The 16,157-nt window shown below is 41.5% G+C and overlaps 1 protein-coding gene across 2 annotated transcripts in view; it reads left to right on the top strand.

Annotated features, from left to right (window-relative positions):
- The first annotated feature begins 311 nt into the window (after positions 1-311).
- LOC134353414 (protein ATP1B4-like) overlaps positions 312-16,157 on the top strand; it is a 53,311-nt gene continuing 37,465 nt past the window's right edge. Inside the window, exons 1-2 of one of the 2 annotated variants that reach the window (XM_063061444.1) lie at positions 312-626; positions 830-896. In XM_063061444.1, coding sequence (XP_062917514.1) covers positions 834-896 — 63 coding nt within the window. In that variant the 5' untranslated portion in view covers positions 312-626; positions 830-833. The remainder of the gene's footprint in view (positions 627-829; positions 897-16,157) is intronic. The other variant, XM_063061445.1, reaches the window with a different exon arrangement.

The following is a 16,157-nucleotide window of genomic DNA, read 5'->3' as shown; positions in this document are numbered from 1 at the left end:
CACTTGGTCGTGACTTCTTGATCAATAGAATCATTTTGCTTGGTTTCATTCCCTCTCTGGAAAGTTCATTGGTTTGAACAGCTCACTGCAAGTTTTAACATGAAAGCGGGATATTGAGGGGCATCTGTCATTGTTTACGTTGTATGCATTTGGCCCTTAGTAATTCGGGGTAAGTTTTGCTGAACTCTACTTCAAGGAAATTGACCCCATCTTACAGAACTCCGGAGCAGTGTGTTAAATATAGATCCTCAAGCCAGTTAGAATTTACCAGTGCTCTTAGGAACTGATTGACAGCAACACATTGACTAAAAAAGAATTGTCTTACACAGGAATCAGAAAGGAGTGTGTGTGTGTGTGTGTGTGTGTGTGTTTAAGTAATACATTGAAGAGCGTTTCCCACACGGAAAAAATGCGAATGTCATAAAGTTTGAGAAGTTTACATAATTCCAGATACCAGGAGAAAATTAAAGGGTAAAGGGATTCCATCTTGATCCAGAGGTGTTCCTGTTCCGACGTCAGCTTTCTGATGGGAGCTGGTTATTTTCCGACCCTTAAATTCAATCCCTCGGCACAAGGTCATCTTCACGACGCGGAACTGTCGTTCCACCGCCGCCCGGAAAACTAAGGTATTTTGGTTTGATTTTCAACGAGATTTACTTCCAGAACCCCACCTCTCGCCCAGAAAAAAAAAATCAATTTTTCTGGCGAGAGCCGGTGGAGTTTTAGTCATTTTCAGTTCTTTCTGCCCAGCCAATGTTTCCGTACACTTGGTTGAGAAAATGCCAATATATTTGCTTTTGGTCATTTTTTAAAAACATTCTTATTAAAGAGCCATGGCGACGAACTCGGTGACTGGAGGCGGAGAGGAACACCTGGGGAACGATGCTAAAACGCCGGTAAGTGACCTGTGGTGTTTTAGTACAGTCGTTTCAATACAATTTTTTTTGTCATCATTATGCTTAGGAAAGATTGATTTTCATATAACTAAACGTGCTTGAAGTAAAAATCATGAAGAAGGATACTGTTCAGTGATCTTGTAAACACAAATACATGTTTTCTCAGAACACGCGCTATTTTATAAATAAATAATATTTTAAACACTAGTTGCTTTTAAAATGAAAACATTGATTTAGTTTGTACTAACATATTTTGAAGAAAGTTTGAGGAAGTGGGTATTAGGATTAAAGAGACTCCGTTCATCCATCAGTCTTTTCGGTTAATTCACACACTAGCCACCACCTTCTCTTACAACGCTTCTGTATCCCATCCTGAAAGGGGGCGAGGTTTCCAGGAAGAGGCTGGCAGATAACGTTGGCGAGGGCAGGGAGACTGGGGGAGACAGACGTCACTAGATTGAGAAATAGTGCAATATTAAGATTCATGAGAGCTTAACGGTGCCTGCGTCTAAAGGCATGGCATATGAAAAATAAGATTAGTGGTGCACAAACCCAAATAGTCATCTAGGATCATGATATCAGGGTAATTAGAGTCTGCCTTACACTAGGAGAGAGTCGACTTAAAATATTTCCAGATCCAAAGCAATTGAGAAAGAGAGGGACGGGAGCAACAGACAAAGAGCTTGGGGTAATCAGTAGGCCAGGAGCATCTATGGAGGGGAGTAGGTGGTCAACTAACTGTTCATGTCCCTTCATGGGTTCTGCCTGATCTGCTGAGTTCCCCTGGCACCTTGCGTGTTGCTCTGGACTCCAGCACCTGCAGTCTCTTGTGCCTCAGCTAAAGAGAGGAAGTGGTGTAGGTTGTACTTGGTGGGGAGAGTTTTGCTGAGTGGTCATCATATTGATGATGGCCAGGATGGCTCTACTGGAAAGTGGATGTCCTGCAGGTTTTATGGACAGGATCTAATAGCTTGGAGATAATATTAGACTGCTCTGTGCAGTTTAAGTCAGTAAGATGGATGTAAAAGTCACAGTGCCAAAGGTTATGGGGAGAAGGCAGGAGACTGGGGTTGAGGGAGATAATAAATCAGCCATGATTAAATTGCAGAGTAGACTCAGTGGACCAACTGGCCCAAATCTGCTCCTAAATCTCATGGTCCGCACCGGTAAATCTGCAGAGAAATTTTAGAGAGAAATAAAATAATAACAAGCGAAAATGGCCAGTCAGTTTAACCTTAATGCTGGGAAGTATTTGAAAGTAATGATCTAGGTCAAAGTCATTGGATAAGCATGGAGTAATAACTGGAAGCCAGCACTGATGGGGAAAATAGCAAACCATGTTTAAATAACCTGTTCTTTGTGGGGATAAATGAAGATTGAGGAGGTGGTGTGATCCATAAAATGTTTGGTTAAGTGCCAAGTAAGAGGTTGTTTTGGTGACTGGAAGTTAGTGGCTATTGGTGATTAGTAAGGTCACAGATGACACAAAAATTACTGTTGATTGTGAAGATAATGTAGTCACGGGCTACAGATAGATGGTGATGGGCGCAGAGCAATGGCAGATGGAATTTAATCCTAATAAACGCAAGCTATTTGTCCATCACGAAGGACCCTTACCATCCCAGACGTGCTCTCTTTGCATTATTACCATCAGGGAGGAGGTAGAGGAGCTTGAAGACCCACACTCAACACTTTAGGAGCAGTCTGTTCCACTCTGTCGTCAGATTTCTGAACAGACCACAGCCCATGAACAAAAACTCACTTTATTTTAATATAATTCTTACTGAAACTTAGACTATTGCATCACTGCTGCTGCAAAACAACAAATCTCACCAGATAATAAACCTAATTCTGAGGTAATGCATCTTGGGCAGATTAATAAGGGTAATAATTAGTATTAGTAGATTAATAATTAGTATTGAGGTACCAAGGTTTACAAGTCCAATAACCCCTGAAGGTCACAACACAGGAGAATGAGGTGGTGAAGAAAACATATGGGATACTTGCCTTCAACCTTCCCTCGATTTTTTTTTTTTAACAGCCACATAAACCAACCACTGCTCTAAGTAGGAAATTTTTAAATGGCCTGAAAATTGCATGAGGCTTTAATAAAACATTTTATAAAAGAAAATTCCAACCACACGGCAACGAAGGCTATGTGCGTGGGGACATTTCAGTTACCGTGCAGTTTAAAGGTAACAATGCTTGCCTTCATTGGCAAGGATATAGAATATAAAGGCAGGTTATGCTACAATTGTATAAAGTATTGGTTAGGCCACAGTCAGAGACCGTCATGTAGGTCTGGTCACTACATGCTGAGAGGTATACGTTGCACTGGAGAGGATACAGAGGTCATTCAGATGTTGCAGGATTTAATGGTCCCATAATGAGGAGTGACTGGATAGGCTGCATTTTCTCTTCTTGGAGTGGAGGAGGTTGGCGGTGACCTGATGTATACAGAATTGAAAAGGTAGGAATCAGATTTTTCTCCAAAGCAGGAGTATTTAAAATGAGGGCATATATGTAAAGTTAAGATAGGAGGCTAGAGGGGTTTAGAAGAAGTATTTTTTTTTCCACCTGGACGGTGTTTAGAATATAGAATTCAATGGACTGTTGGAGATAGAGGCTCATATTTAACATGTATCTGGATGAGCTGATAAGAATTGGGCTTGTTATCATTGATATGTGTTGTGAAATCTATTGTTTTGCAAGAGCAATAGAGTGCAATATGTTACTATAAATTACAATAAGAAATATGTAAAAATAAATACTTAGTTTAAAAAGGGAAAATAGTGAGGTAGCATCCATGGACCCCATTCAGAGATCTGATGGCCTAGGGAGAGAACCTGTTCCTGGATCATTGAGGGTGTGTCTGCAGGTCCCTGTCCCTCCTCTCTGGTAGCAATGAGAAGAGGGCATGTCCTGAGTGGAGGAAGTCCCGAATGATAGATCCTGCCTTTCTGAGGCATCACCTTTTGAAGGTTTCCTTAACAGAGAGGAGGCAAATGGCTATGATAGAGCTGGTTGAGTGTACACTCTCTACAGCTTTCTCTGGCCCTGTGCATTTGCAGATGTAACCAGTTAAAATGTCCTCCACAGTACATCTGTAGAAATCTGTAGAAACATGAAGATCATCTTAATTGGTGAAGGTATATAAGATAATGGACCAAGGGGTCAGAGCAAGGAAACAGCCCTTCATCTTAACTCATCCATGCCAACCAAGTGCCATCTTGACCTAGTCTCATTTGCCCATATACCTTAAACCAGGGGTCCCCAAACTTTTTTATGCCATGGACTCCTACCGTTAACCGAGGGGTCCATGGACCCCAGATTGGAAACCCCTGCTCTAAACCTTTCCTATCCATGGACCCATCCAGATCTCCTTAAACCAGTGTAAGTGCTGGCATCTGGTACCGATCTGGTAGATAGGATTAGGATAGGTAGATCTGTGAAGTTTGGTATGGACATGATGGACTGTTGGACCAACTCTGTGCAAGGACATGAGATGAAGGTGCTCGTAATAACGAGGAGTCCAAACAGGTTAGCCAGTAATAAACTTTAGTCTTTGGCTGAAGGGTCAAGATTCAGAGGAAACAGACTCGCAGCAGCAGAAGATCCAAAGGTGACTTTCTCCACAAAGGTGGTTGGTTATTTAAATCTTATACTGATTTGGATTCTCACATCTTGTTTGACCTGAGCATGGAGGTTTACTGAGCACAGCAGCATAATGAAGGCAATGGAAACTTCAGGCAAAGACAAAACACTTTTACACCACTGTTTATGACTTGGGAGGAATTAAAGGTGCTTCCTTCCAACCTACTTGGTACTTTCTTCCACAACGTCAGGTCCCTGCCCATTCCAAGAATACCTTGCAATTTAATCCTGTCGAGGAATCAATGCCAGGTGTCAGGAATCTTGAACCCCTGGTTTATGGAACTGATCTCAATAAATTGGGAAACAGATTCCATGGGTTTGAGCTCTCTTATAGAATCACATGATCTAATTCCATGTTCCCACTTGATTACCCCTCAAGTGGTTGTTGAACCAGAGGAGATAACTTCATTCAACTTCACTCACCCTGTCACTGAACTGTTCCCACAGCCTATGGACTCACTTCCAAGGACTCGTCATCTCAGGTTCTCGATAGTTATTGTTTGTTTATTAGTATTATTATTATTTATTTCATTTTGTATTTGCACAGTTTGTTGTTTTTTGCTCACTGGTTGTCCTGTTGGTGCAATCTTTCATTGACTCAATTATGCTTATTGGATTTATTGAGTATGCCTGCAAGAAAATGAATCTCGGGGTTTTGGGTATATGGTGACCTATATGTACCTTGATAATAAATTAGCTTTGGACACTAAAGCAGCTGGTTCCTTACCCAATCCCGTTGTTGTGGCCGTTTCCAAAGACTCCCTGTTCATCTGGATTCCAAAAAGGAGCCTGAGGATTGGAATTAAGTGCTTAGAGCATATGGCCAGTAAAACCTCTTCTCTCCATATTCACACAACTCGCCTCTATACATTTCGGTGCACAGTCTAATAGTAGCAATGGAATGTCAAAGGTGAAACTGTGGTCAAATATTGCCCTAACAATGTGAGATAGCCCACTTTGGATCAGTCGGGTTTAATAAACGTCCATTAGATGCTACCATGGACAGAAAGACTGCAGGACCGGGAAGATAATTTTCTGAGCAGTTCAGGATTTGGGGTCAAAGAGTAGGAGGGAAGTATTGCAGTTTAGTATCAGAATAGGAATCTTGAATCAGGTTTACTGTCACTGGCATATTTCATTATATTTGTTATTTTTCAGCAGCAATACATTAAAAAAATACTGTAAGTTACAATAATAAATGGTGCAAAAGAGAAATAAGTTAGTGTTCATGGGTCATTCTGAAATTTGATGGCAGAGGGGAAGAAGCTGTTCCTAAAACATTATGTGTCAGTGTTCAGGCTCCTGTACTTTTACCTGATGGTAGTAATGAGAAGAGGACATGTCCCGGGTTCTGGGGTCCTTAATGGTTGATGTCACCTTGAGGGGCCACCTTTTGGCGGTGTCCTTGATGGTTTGGGAGGCTACTCCCTGTAATAGTAAGGACAAACTTTAAGCGAAAATGTGGGAAAATTCCAATGACAGTAAGAACACACTCAAATATCCAGAGGCTGTTTAATGGCTTCTCAGAAATAGATTTTTATTGCCTTGTGGCATCATCTTCATACTTTATAGTTATCATATTAAAGGGCTGAAATGTGGAAATAAAGGTTTGTTAGAGAGCAGATACGATATTAAAAAAGAACGTTTTGATCCTTGATATTGGTAATCAATGGCTGTTGAAAGGAAGAGAGTAAATACAGAGTGATTAAGAAAAAACTTATAGAATTGTGAGCTGAGTTGATTTTTCTCTTGATTAATTAAGGTGTCTAAAGTTATGAGTGGTCTAGACATATTTTCTTCGCAGAAAGATCAGTAACTCGGGGTATAGGTGTAATTACTGAAGGATTCGGGGAGGAGCAAGGACAGTTCATTTCATTCGCTGGGTACTGTGAGTAGCAAATGTTATCTGTATGGGCAATGAAATCCTCTCCACTTTTAAAAAAAGACTTGGATGAGCTCTTGAGGAGTCATCTGTAGGACTATGGATTAAGAGCATGAGTAACATCAAAATAGAAACATGAGTCGGCCAGTTGGTCCTCAATACCATTTCATCATTCTGTAAGGATCAATGCTAATCCACTCTTGGCTCTGTATAAATTTTCCTCTCTTTCACACTTGTAATTCAAATGTCTGTCAATCTCTGCCTCAAATTAATTCCCAATCAGAATTGGGTTTATTATCGGTGACATTATTGTGAAATTTTCTATTTCATGGCAGCAGTACAGTACAATACAAAAAAAAATACTATAAGTTCAATAAGAAATATATTAAAAAAAGAGCAAAAAGTGAGGTTGAGTTCATGGGTCATGGTCAATTCAGAAATTTGATGACAGAGGAGAAGCATTTTGTGTGTGTTGTTTCATCCCAGGAACCTTGTCCTATTGTGTCCTATGTAAACACTTCCTTCCTTAAATACTGAGACCAAGGTTACACCAGGACCCTGTACTGTTGATTCAAAACTTGCCTACTTTCTACTCAATGCGTCCTGGGCTTTATGGTTGGCATGGTAGTGCAGTGGTTAGCACAACGCTTTACATTTCAGGCAACTGGGGTTCAATTCCCACCACTGCCTGTAAGGAGTTTGTATGTTCTCCCCGTAACCACACGTGTTTCCTCTGGGTGCCCTGGTTTCTTCCCAAAGTCCAAAGGCCTACCAGTTGGTAGGTGAATTGGTCATTGTAAATTGTGCTGTGATTAGGCTAGGGTTGAACTGTTGGGTTGCTATGTGGTGTGGCTTAAAGAGCCACAAGAGCCTACTCTGTGCTATATCTCAATAATAATAATGACACTAAATCAGGATCATTGTGTTCCACAGAGTCGAGACTCCAAGTGCAATCATTTACATGTACAAGGTTCAGAGGGGAGTCAGACTAAATTATTTGGCGCAGCGAGTGGGATGTCTGGAACTCACTGCCCTAAAGGCTAATGAAGGCAGGAACTCTCGCTACATGTAAATCAAGAAAATAAATAGCAGCTGTGCCAGCATTGAAAACAAATTTCGCTGCCCGACCTGCTGAGTTCCTCCAGCGTGTTGTGAGTGTGGCTTTGACCCCAGCATCTGTAGATCATTTTGTGTTCACAACAGTCATGTTTTGGGATTGTAAAACGGGACAGGAACATTGGTGGCGGAGGTGGGGTTGGCGGTGAAGGGGTAAAGTTTAGGTTTGATGTGTCAGGGGAAGGTTTTCATGCTCTTGTTGCGTAGCTAAATACTTAGAAAAGCAAATCCGCATTTCAAGTTATGGCATTGCCTTTTTACATGTGCAGACAGAATGGGTCTTTAGTCCGATGTTTGGCTGTGAAATTAGGTTGTTGTGCACTCTTGTCAGGCTAAGTAGAAGCAGTGGAAAATATATTTGTAAACTTAAACTGGCAAATGGTTTTTGGACTGCGAAAGGCAGAGCACAACTGAGGAATAAAACATTCGCCGTGTCACTAAAACAACGAGTGTATGTTTTATCATTAGATATCCAGGTGCATTTGGGGACATGTAGGTAGATTTCTTATCTACAGTACTTCAAAATCACAGCATCCTATGAAGTGGAGAGAAAATTAATTAAAGCTATAGTGAGCTTTCTATGATGCAGAGAGCATTATCAAGTGTAAACCTTCCCTCGTGCACAAATTAGGCAGGTGAATCTAAAGCAGGGGTCCATAGACCCCTCGGTTAATGTTAGGGGTCCATGGCATAAAAAGATTGGGAACCCCTGATCTAAAGGCATAAAAATTTAGAATTTATAGAACATCACAGCACAGCATAGATCCTTCAGCCCTTGCTGTGCTGACCTTTTAACCCACTCTAAGATCAATCTACCCCTTCTCTCCCACATAGCCCTCCATTCTTCTATCATCCATTTGCCTACTTAAAAGTTCTGAACTCCCTGCTACCACCTAGTACACACTCACAACATGCTGGAGGAACTCAGCAGGTCGGGCAGCATCCATGGAAACGATGAGTCGACGTTTCGGGCCGAAACCCTTCGTCAGGACTGAAGAGGGAAGGGGCAGAGGCCCTATAAAGAAGGTGGGGGGAGGGTGGGAAGGAGAAGGCTGGTAGATTCCAGGTGAAAAACCAGTAAGGGGAAAGATAAAGGAGTGGGGGAAGGGAAGCAGGGAGGAGATAGGCAGGAAAGGTGAAGAAGGAATAGGGGAAAACACAATGGGTAGTAGAAGGAGGCAGAACCATGAGAGAGGTGATAGACAGCTGGGGGAGGGGGCAGAGTGACATAGGGATAGAGAAAGGGAGGGGGAGGGAATTACCGGAAGTTGGAGAATTCTATGTTCATACCAAGGGGCTGGAGACTACCTAGACGGTATATGAGGTGTTGCTCCTCCAACCTGAGTTTAGCCTCATCATGGCAGTAGAGGAGGCTATGTATGGACATATCCGAATGGGAATGTGAAGCAGAGTTGAAGTGGGTGGCAACCGGGAGATCCTGTCTGTTGTGGCGGATGGAGCAGAGGTGCTCGACGAAGCTGTCCCCCAATCTGCGTCGGGTTTCACGGATGTAGAGGAGGCCGCACCGGGAGCACCGAGTGCAATAGATGACCCCAACAGACTCACAAGTGTTTACGACCCAGTACACACTATTTGAGACAGCACCAAACAGCTGTATATTTAACTATATGTCCTATATACACTTTGTCAACTTGTACACCTACAGAATACGTTTTTATCTGTTAATATTGTTGAGGTAATATTTCATGTGTTGTTTGTGATATATGTACTGTGTTTTGCACCTTGGCTCCTGAGGAACATTGTTTCATTTTGCTGTGTACAGCTGAATGACATTAAACTTGAACTTAAATATCCCTAATGTATCTGCCTCTACCACCATACCTGACAGGGCATTCTACATACCCACCATTCTCTGTATATAAAAAAACTTACCTCTGATGTTCCCTGTATAGTATACTTTCTTCCAATCACCTTAAAATTATGCCTGCTTATATTAGCTATTTCTATCCTGGGGAAAAAAGTCCCTGGATATCCATATAACGTACAATATGCCGTTTATCGTCTTATACAACTCTATCAAGTCAGCTCTTGTCTTTCTTCGGCCCAAAGGGAAAAGCCCTAGCTCACTCGCTCTTCAATCCAGGCAGCATCCTGGTAAATCTCCTCTACCCCCTCTCTAATGTTCCTCATCCTTCCTATAATGAGGTGACTAGAACTGAACACAATACCCCAAATTGTTCACAGACGCGAGATTCTGCAGATGCTGGAAATCCAGAGTAACGCGCACAAAGTGCTGGAGGAACTCAGCAGGTCAGGCAGCATCTCTGGAGAGGAATAAAGAGTTGATGTTTCAGGTGAAGACCCTTCATCAGGACTGGAGAGAAAGGGGGAAAGAGCCAGAATAAGAAGGTGGGGGGGAGGGGAAGGCGTAAAAGCTGGGTGGTGATTGGTGAAACCAGGTGAGGGGGAAGGTGGGCTGACAGGGGAGGGGTGATAGATCGAAGAGATAAAAGGCTGAAGAAGGAGGAATCTGATAGGAGAGGAGAATGAAAGTCCATTTTAGTGCAAACCTTCTTAAGATTTTTTAAAATTTTGTTTTATTTATTTGGATACCTATGTACAGCACGGAACAGATCCTTCCAGCCCAACAAGCTGCACTTTCCAGAAACCCACCTACTTAACCCTCACCTAATCACAGGACAATTTACAACAACCAATTAACCTACTAACCAGTAAGCCTTTGGACTGTGTCTTTGGGAGGGAACCCCCACATTTACGGGGAGAAACATACAAACTCCTCACAGACACTTTCGGAATTGAACTCTGACACCCCAAGCTGTAATAGCTTTGCGCTAACCACTGCACAGCCGTAGTGCCCTCTGATAGTGTTAGTGACTTGGTTTTAGGAGCCTGGGATAATGTCACTTACTGTGGAAGAAATTGGAGAAGATGATCTTTGGCAAATTCTACTGTTAACACCAACTAAGGTTTGGTTTTATTTTTCACCAGCTTAAATGGGCAGTCACATCTTTGTTCAATATGTATCCATTTCCTGTATAGTATTGAAGGCCAAGTCTAGGAACGGGAACAAACAACACTGAACCTCTTTCAACATGGCTTACCTGATTTCAGCTGTGACACTGTCACATCTCTCCTCCTCAGGGGTTTGGATGAAATTGGTTTGCAAAGACACACAGAGCATGGCTGGGGGCAATGGCTTCCTTCTTAACAACAGAGTGGGTGATGTTCAGCAGTGTCAATAAAGTACAAAGTAAATTTATTATCAAAGGTTTGGATTATTGCTGATTGGTTTAGTTGAATGATTACACATTATTAATAGGTTTGGATGTGATAGGTTTGTAAAGACACACCGAGCAAAGCCAGGGGCAACGGCTTTCTTCTTAATATCAGGACATTCATATGTAAAGGAAGTGAAATGAGCTGTTTCATGGACTGTCTAGAAGATATCAACCGAGGGGGCCATCTTGACTCGCTGTACTCATGGGGTAGGCCTCTACGTTCAAGTGTTGTCTCTCTCTTTCGATGATGTCGGAGAATTGGACTATGGACTTTTTTCAGTCTTGTGGTTTTTATATTCTGTGTTTTCACCCGTTTTTTTTCTTGTCCTTTTGTGCGAGAGGAGGGGGATTTGAAGATCAATGTTCTTGTTGTACTTTGTGCAGGGAGAGAGGAGATTGGGGTCGATGTTCTTGTTTCATTTTGTTAGTTTTTTTGTGTGGGGGAGGAGGGTTGGGGTTGATGTGTTGCTGTTTATATTTTTGTGCGGGGGGGTTGGGTTTGCTGTTTCTCTTTGAATGACTTTCCATGGTTTTCTTAGCTTTGTGGCTATCTGGAGAAGAAGAATTTCAGAGTTGTATACTGCATACATACTTTGATAATAAATGAACCTTTGAACAGTGCCAATGAATTTGAAAGTAAATTTATCATTAAAGTACATATTTGTCACAATTTACTACCCTGAGATTCATTTTCTTGCAGGCATTCACGATAGATGCAAAGAAATACAATAGAATCAATGAAAAACTACACACAAAGACAGATAAGCAACCAATTTGCAAAAGAATGCAAAAATAGCTGAATTGTTGAGCTATATGGTGTTCAGAAGAGTGAAGTTATCCATGTCACCTCAATAATCAGTCACTATGACAACATTATTGTTAGCATGGGCATTTCAGACTCTTTTGAAATCAAAACAATGTTTGGTTCTGGAATTAATGTAGATTCATATGAATAAGTCTTCAATTTTTTGGTATTCAACATTACACAAAATAACAAGAACACACATATGTAAAGTGAAAACGCAAAATGTGAAGTTGAGGATGCTAACAGGTTTTTTTTATGCAATGTTCCCAATTAATCCTCATTGGCATAATGTTTAAACAGCCCCGAGGCCTAGGCCTCAGTGTAGATTTACTGTTTTCACAGCTGTTTTATCGAGTTATTTGCATTACCTACGGCCAAGTGTGACATTGAAAGAACACAAGATCTCTTTTACAGCGCCTGGCAGCAGAGAAATGAGAACAATATCTACAGGACACATTTGTTTTAGAAAGCAATATTTAGAAAGCAATGACATTGATTTGTATTTTGCACGGAAGAGATGGAGAGAATTCATCTGCAAGTTCTAAATAATCATTGAATTTTAGTGGATATCCTGACGCAGGGCTGTGTAGAAGTACAATGGATTCGAGTTAATCGGGCCGTTGGCTAATTAGGGTAGCTGCTTATTTGGAACAACACGTAAAGAACAACTCTTAATTGAGAAAATAGCTGGTATTTCCTTCACTGATCTGGGGCGCTATGCTGCCTAATTGGGGTAGGAGACTGTTGTCGAACAGTTTCTAACCTGCGTCAGACACGTGCACTTGTGTGGCCATTAGAGCAAACAGTTTTAAAATAGCTTCAGTTGTGTGCGCTTGTGTTCAAAAAGCAGTGATTTTTGTCACCAATAGTTGGCAAGAAATAAGCAGCTTGACAGTTCAGAACTGTTTTTCTCACTGCGGTTTCAAGCATTCAGGCTTGAAAATGCCAGAAACAGCTGGGAGTGAAAATTAAATGACTTCATTACTTCAACAAGTTCAGAAATACAAAGAATTTGAAGGTATCAACTATCACCTTGAATATCACAATGAAAATGAAGGTTTGAAGGATGCAGTAATTGAAAATTGTATGAAGGCAGTCCATTGTCTATACAAGACATCTACGTTGACTTGGTTCATTTACAGCAAATCGAAAGAACACGACTGTGTACACTGAGTGAATTCCTCTGTTGCTAACTATTAGAACTAATACACAGTTTTATAGGACTATAGTAGTATTGATGGTGTTCTAATTTGTTCTGTGTTTCATATACATACATAATTTGTTACTCAGTTAAATGACAGTTTGTCCTTTCTATATCTTTTTACCTGTTTCCATGAAAATTCCGCCATTTGGCACATCCACCTAATTACTAGTTGCGATGTGTCCCAGCTAACAGGAATCCACTGTATTGCATTCCTTCTTCCAAGATAGTGACCTTCCTTCAGGTGAGCTCTGGGTTTTGATGGAGAGGGGGCTGGAATTATTCTGTAGCTGCTGCTACTTAGCCCTTAGAAGTTTGCACAGGGTTGTCTTGCCATATAAAATTTTGACAAACTTCTAAAAATGCACAGTAGAGCCTTTCCGGGCTGGTTACATCACAGCCTGGTGGGGAAGCACCAATGTCCGAGAACAGAAAAGCCTACCAAAGGTAGTGGATACAGCCCAGTCCATCACAGGTAAAGTCCTCCCCACAATTGAGCAGATCTACAAGAAAGCAACATCCATCATTAAGGACCCCCACCATCCAGGCCATGCTCTCTTCTCGCTGCTGCTATTGGGATGGGTCTACAGGAGTCTTAGGTCCCACACCACTAGGTTTTGGAACAGTTATTATCCTTCAACTATCAGGCTCCTGAACCAGTTTTGCTGTGTACAGCTGAATGACAATAAACTTGAACTTAAATGTCCCTAATGTATCTTCACTCACCTCAACACTGAACTGATCCCACAACCTACAGACTCACTTTCAAGGACTCTACAATCATGTTCTCAATTTATCTATCTATCTCTTCTATTGCACATTGGCTGGTTGTTAGTCTTCGTTTGTGTGTAGTTCAGAGTCAGAATTCTGTTGTTTTTTTATTTGTTCTACTGTGAATTCCTGCAAGAAAATGAATTGACTTTATTTCTTACATCCTTAACATACATGAGGAGTAAAAATCTTTACGTTATGTCTCCATCTAAATGTGCAGTCGTAGTAATTTATAATAATTCATAATAAATAGAACAGTTAATGTAATGTAGAGTACACTCAAATCAGCGTGACTTCATCAGTCTGATGTCCTGGTGGAAAAAGCTGTCCCGGAGCCTGTTGGTCCTGGCTTTTATGCTGCAGTACTGTTTTCTGGATGATAGCAGCTGGAATAGATTGTGGTTGGGATGGTTTGGGTCCCCAGTGATCCTACGAACCCTTTTTACACCCTTGTCCTTGTAAATGTTGACTTATATATACTTGGATAATAAATTTATTTTGAACTTGGACCTATTTTGTCTGGGGTCACCACCAGCTCATAGCACTTTGGGCGGACACTGCTGCTGACATCAGATAGTTTTGGGGTCTGTGGGAGCCAGAGAATGGTGGGGGGTGTGGAGGATCTTATGGGGAATGCCTTGCAGTTAGAGTAGGATTCACCCCAGGAGGGGGAGTGGCTGCTTGTGAGACAGGAAGCTATGGGAGGAGAGGAGAATATAGAGGGGAAGTGTGGGGTAGAGAAAGAAAGAAAGATGAGCTTTATTTATCATATGTCCATCAAAGCATAGTCAAGTATGTCATTTTGCGTCCAACAGTGCACCGGGGGCAGTCCACAAGTGTCACTATGCTTCCGGCAACAGCTTAGCATGCCCACAACATGTATGGCTTTGGACTGTGGGAGGAAACCAGAGCATCCGGAGGAAACCTACACAGTCATGGGAAGAACATACAAACTCCTTATAGACAGCGGCATTACAGGAAACAGCAGGGAGTGGGGGGGGGTTGGGAATGGATAGGTGATGAGGGAAAGGAGTGGACAGGGAAATTGGAAGGGCAAGTGGGGAAGAGAGAGAGAGATACAGGACAATGAAGACTCCTGAACCAGTGCGAATAACTTCACTCACCTCAACACAGAACTGATTCCATGGCCTATGGACTCACTTCCAAGGACTCTACAACTCACGTTCTCAGTACTAATTTATTTATTTATTTTTGTATTTGCAGTCTGTCTTCTTTTGCACATTGGTTGTTTGTCAGTTTCTGTGTGTAGTTTTTCACTGATTCTATTGTATTTCTTTGTTCTACTGAAAATGGATCTCAGGGTAGTATATGGTGACATGTACATACTTTGATAATAAATTTACTTTGAAGTTTAACTCTGTCGTTGTGCCCCTGTTTTTGGATCGTGACTTAAAAAAAAAATTAAGTACCCCTGTCCTTGAGAAATGGGGAAGAACTCCAAAGTGAGTCATGGGCCCCACTGGAGAACTCAGTATCATCTCTCAACACCTTTGCCTGAATGCTGGAGACCTCTTCTTACAACGGTGTTTAAGTTGGCTTTTGCTGTTTGCAAATCAGCTGGTGTGTACTGTGCTGTTGACTCTCCAGTTTTGTTAAGTGTGAATGGCCGTCGTGCTTCTGAATTGAAAAAGCACTCTCCTCAGGTGGTGAGAACTATCTGCCAGGAGTGGCCTAATATATGGTCGAACTGATTTACAACACAGGAGGACGGAAAAAAAAGCAGTGGCGTATAAAACTCAATCTTCTGAATTTCCTCAATTCTGTTATTATTCTGGAGAAAATGGAAGGCGTTTTCCTTTGGATCCTGAAAATGCTACACAAAGATCACATGGTGTGAAGCAATGTTTCATTGCAGACATCCTACTGAAAATAATCTTTCCCAATTTTCTTTGTCTGTAAGCTCTTTTAGTTACTTCAGCTTTAACTACCTGTATATCAGTTCCCTTAACAAAATATTTTTGACCATTAAACGCCTAATCTGATCAGATGCCATCCAAGGATTAGCAAGAATTGATCAAATCTCCTATTTGCTACTGCCTCATAGCCCTGCTGTTAGACAAAAGAATTCATTGAAGCAAACTTGAAAAGAGAGTTGGAGGCTGTTAACTAAATAGAAAAAGTGTTGATAGCGTCAGTGATTTGAAACTGCAGCACATAGCGAGAATACTGTAGAAAGCTGTCTCTGCCATTGGTCACACCATTGCTGTCCATTTGTCAGGTCCTATTGCTCTTTATATAACTCAACAATAACTCAGTTTCTTTTTAAAGACATGAGATATCTCAGTGACTGTACTCCAAGATTAATCCCAGTGGCCTGTTTTTCTGAGAAGACTCAAAAGGGTTCTTTGAATGTGGCTATAAAAAGCCCTTACCCTGGTTTCACAACAGAGTACACTCTTTGGAGGGACAAATCTCTGTTAAGTCAGGTTCAGGGGCAGTTATTTGCCCACTAGGCTTAGCCAGCGGCTGGTGTGGTGGCATCTGCCCCAGACTTTCAGGTGAGTGGTCCAGAGCTATATAAAAACAAAATGAGCAAAGCTAAAGAAGTAGC

The sequence above is a fragment of the Mobula hypostoma genome, chromosome 10 (assembly GCF_963921235.1).
Source record: "Mobula hypostoma chromosome 10, sMobHyp1.1, whole genome shotgun sequence".
Taxonomy (NCBI): Eukaryota; Metazoa; Chordata; class Chondrichthyes; order Myliobatiformes; family Myliobatidae; genus Mobula; species Mobula hypostoma.
The sequence above is the reverse complement of the archived record's forward strand: the minus strand, read 5'-3'. Positions and strand labels throughout refer to the sequence as shown.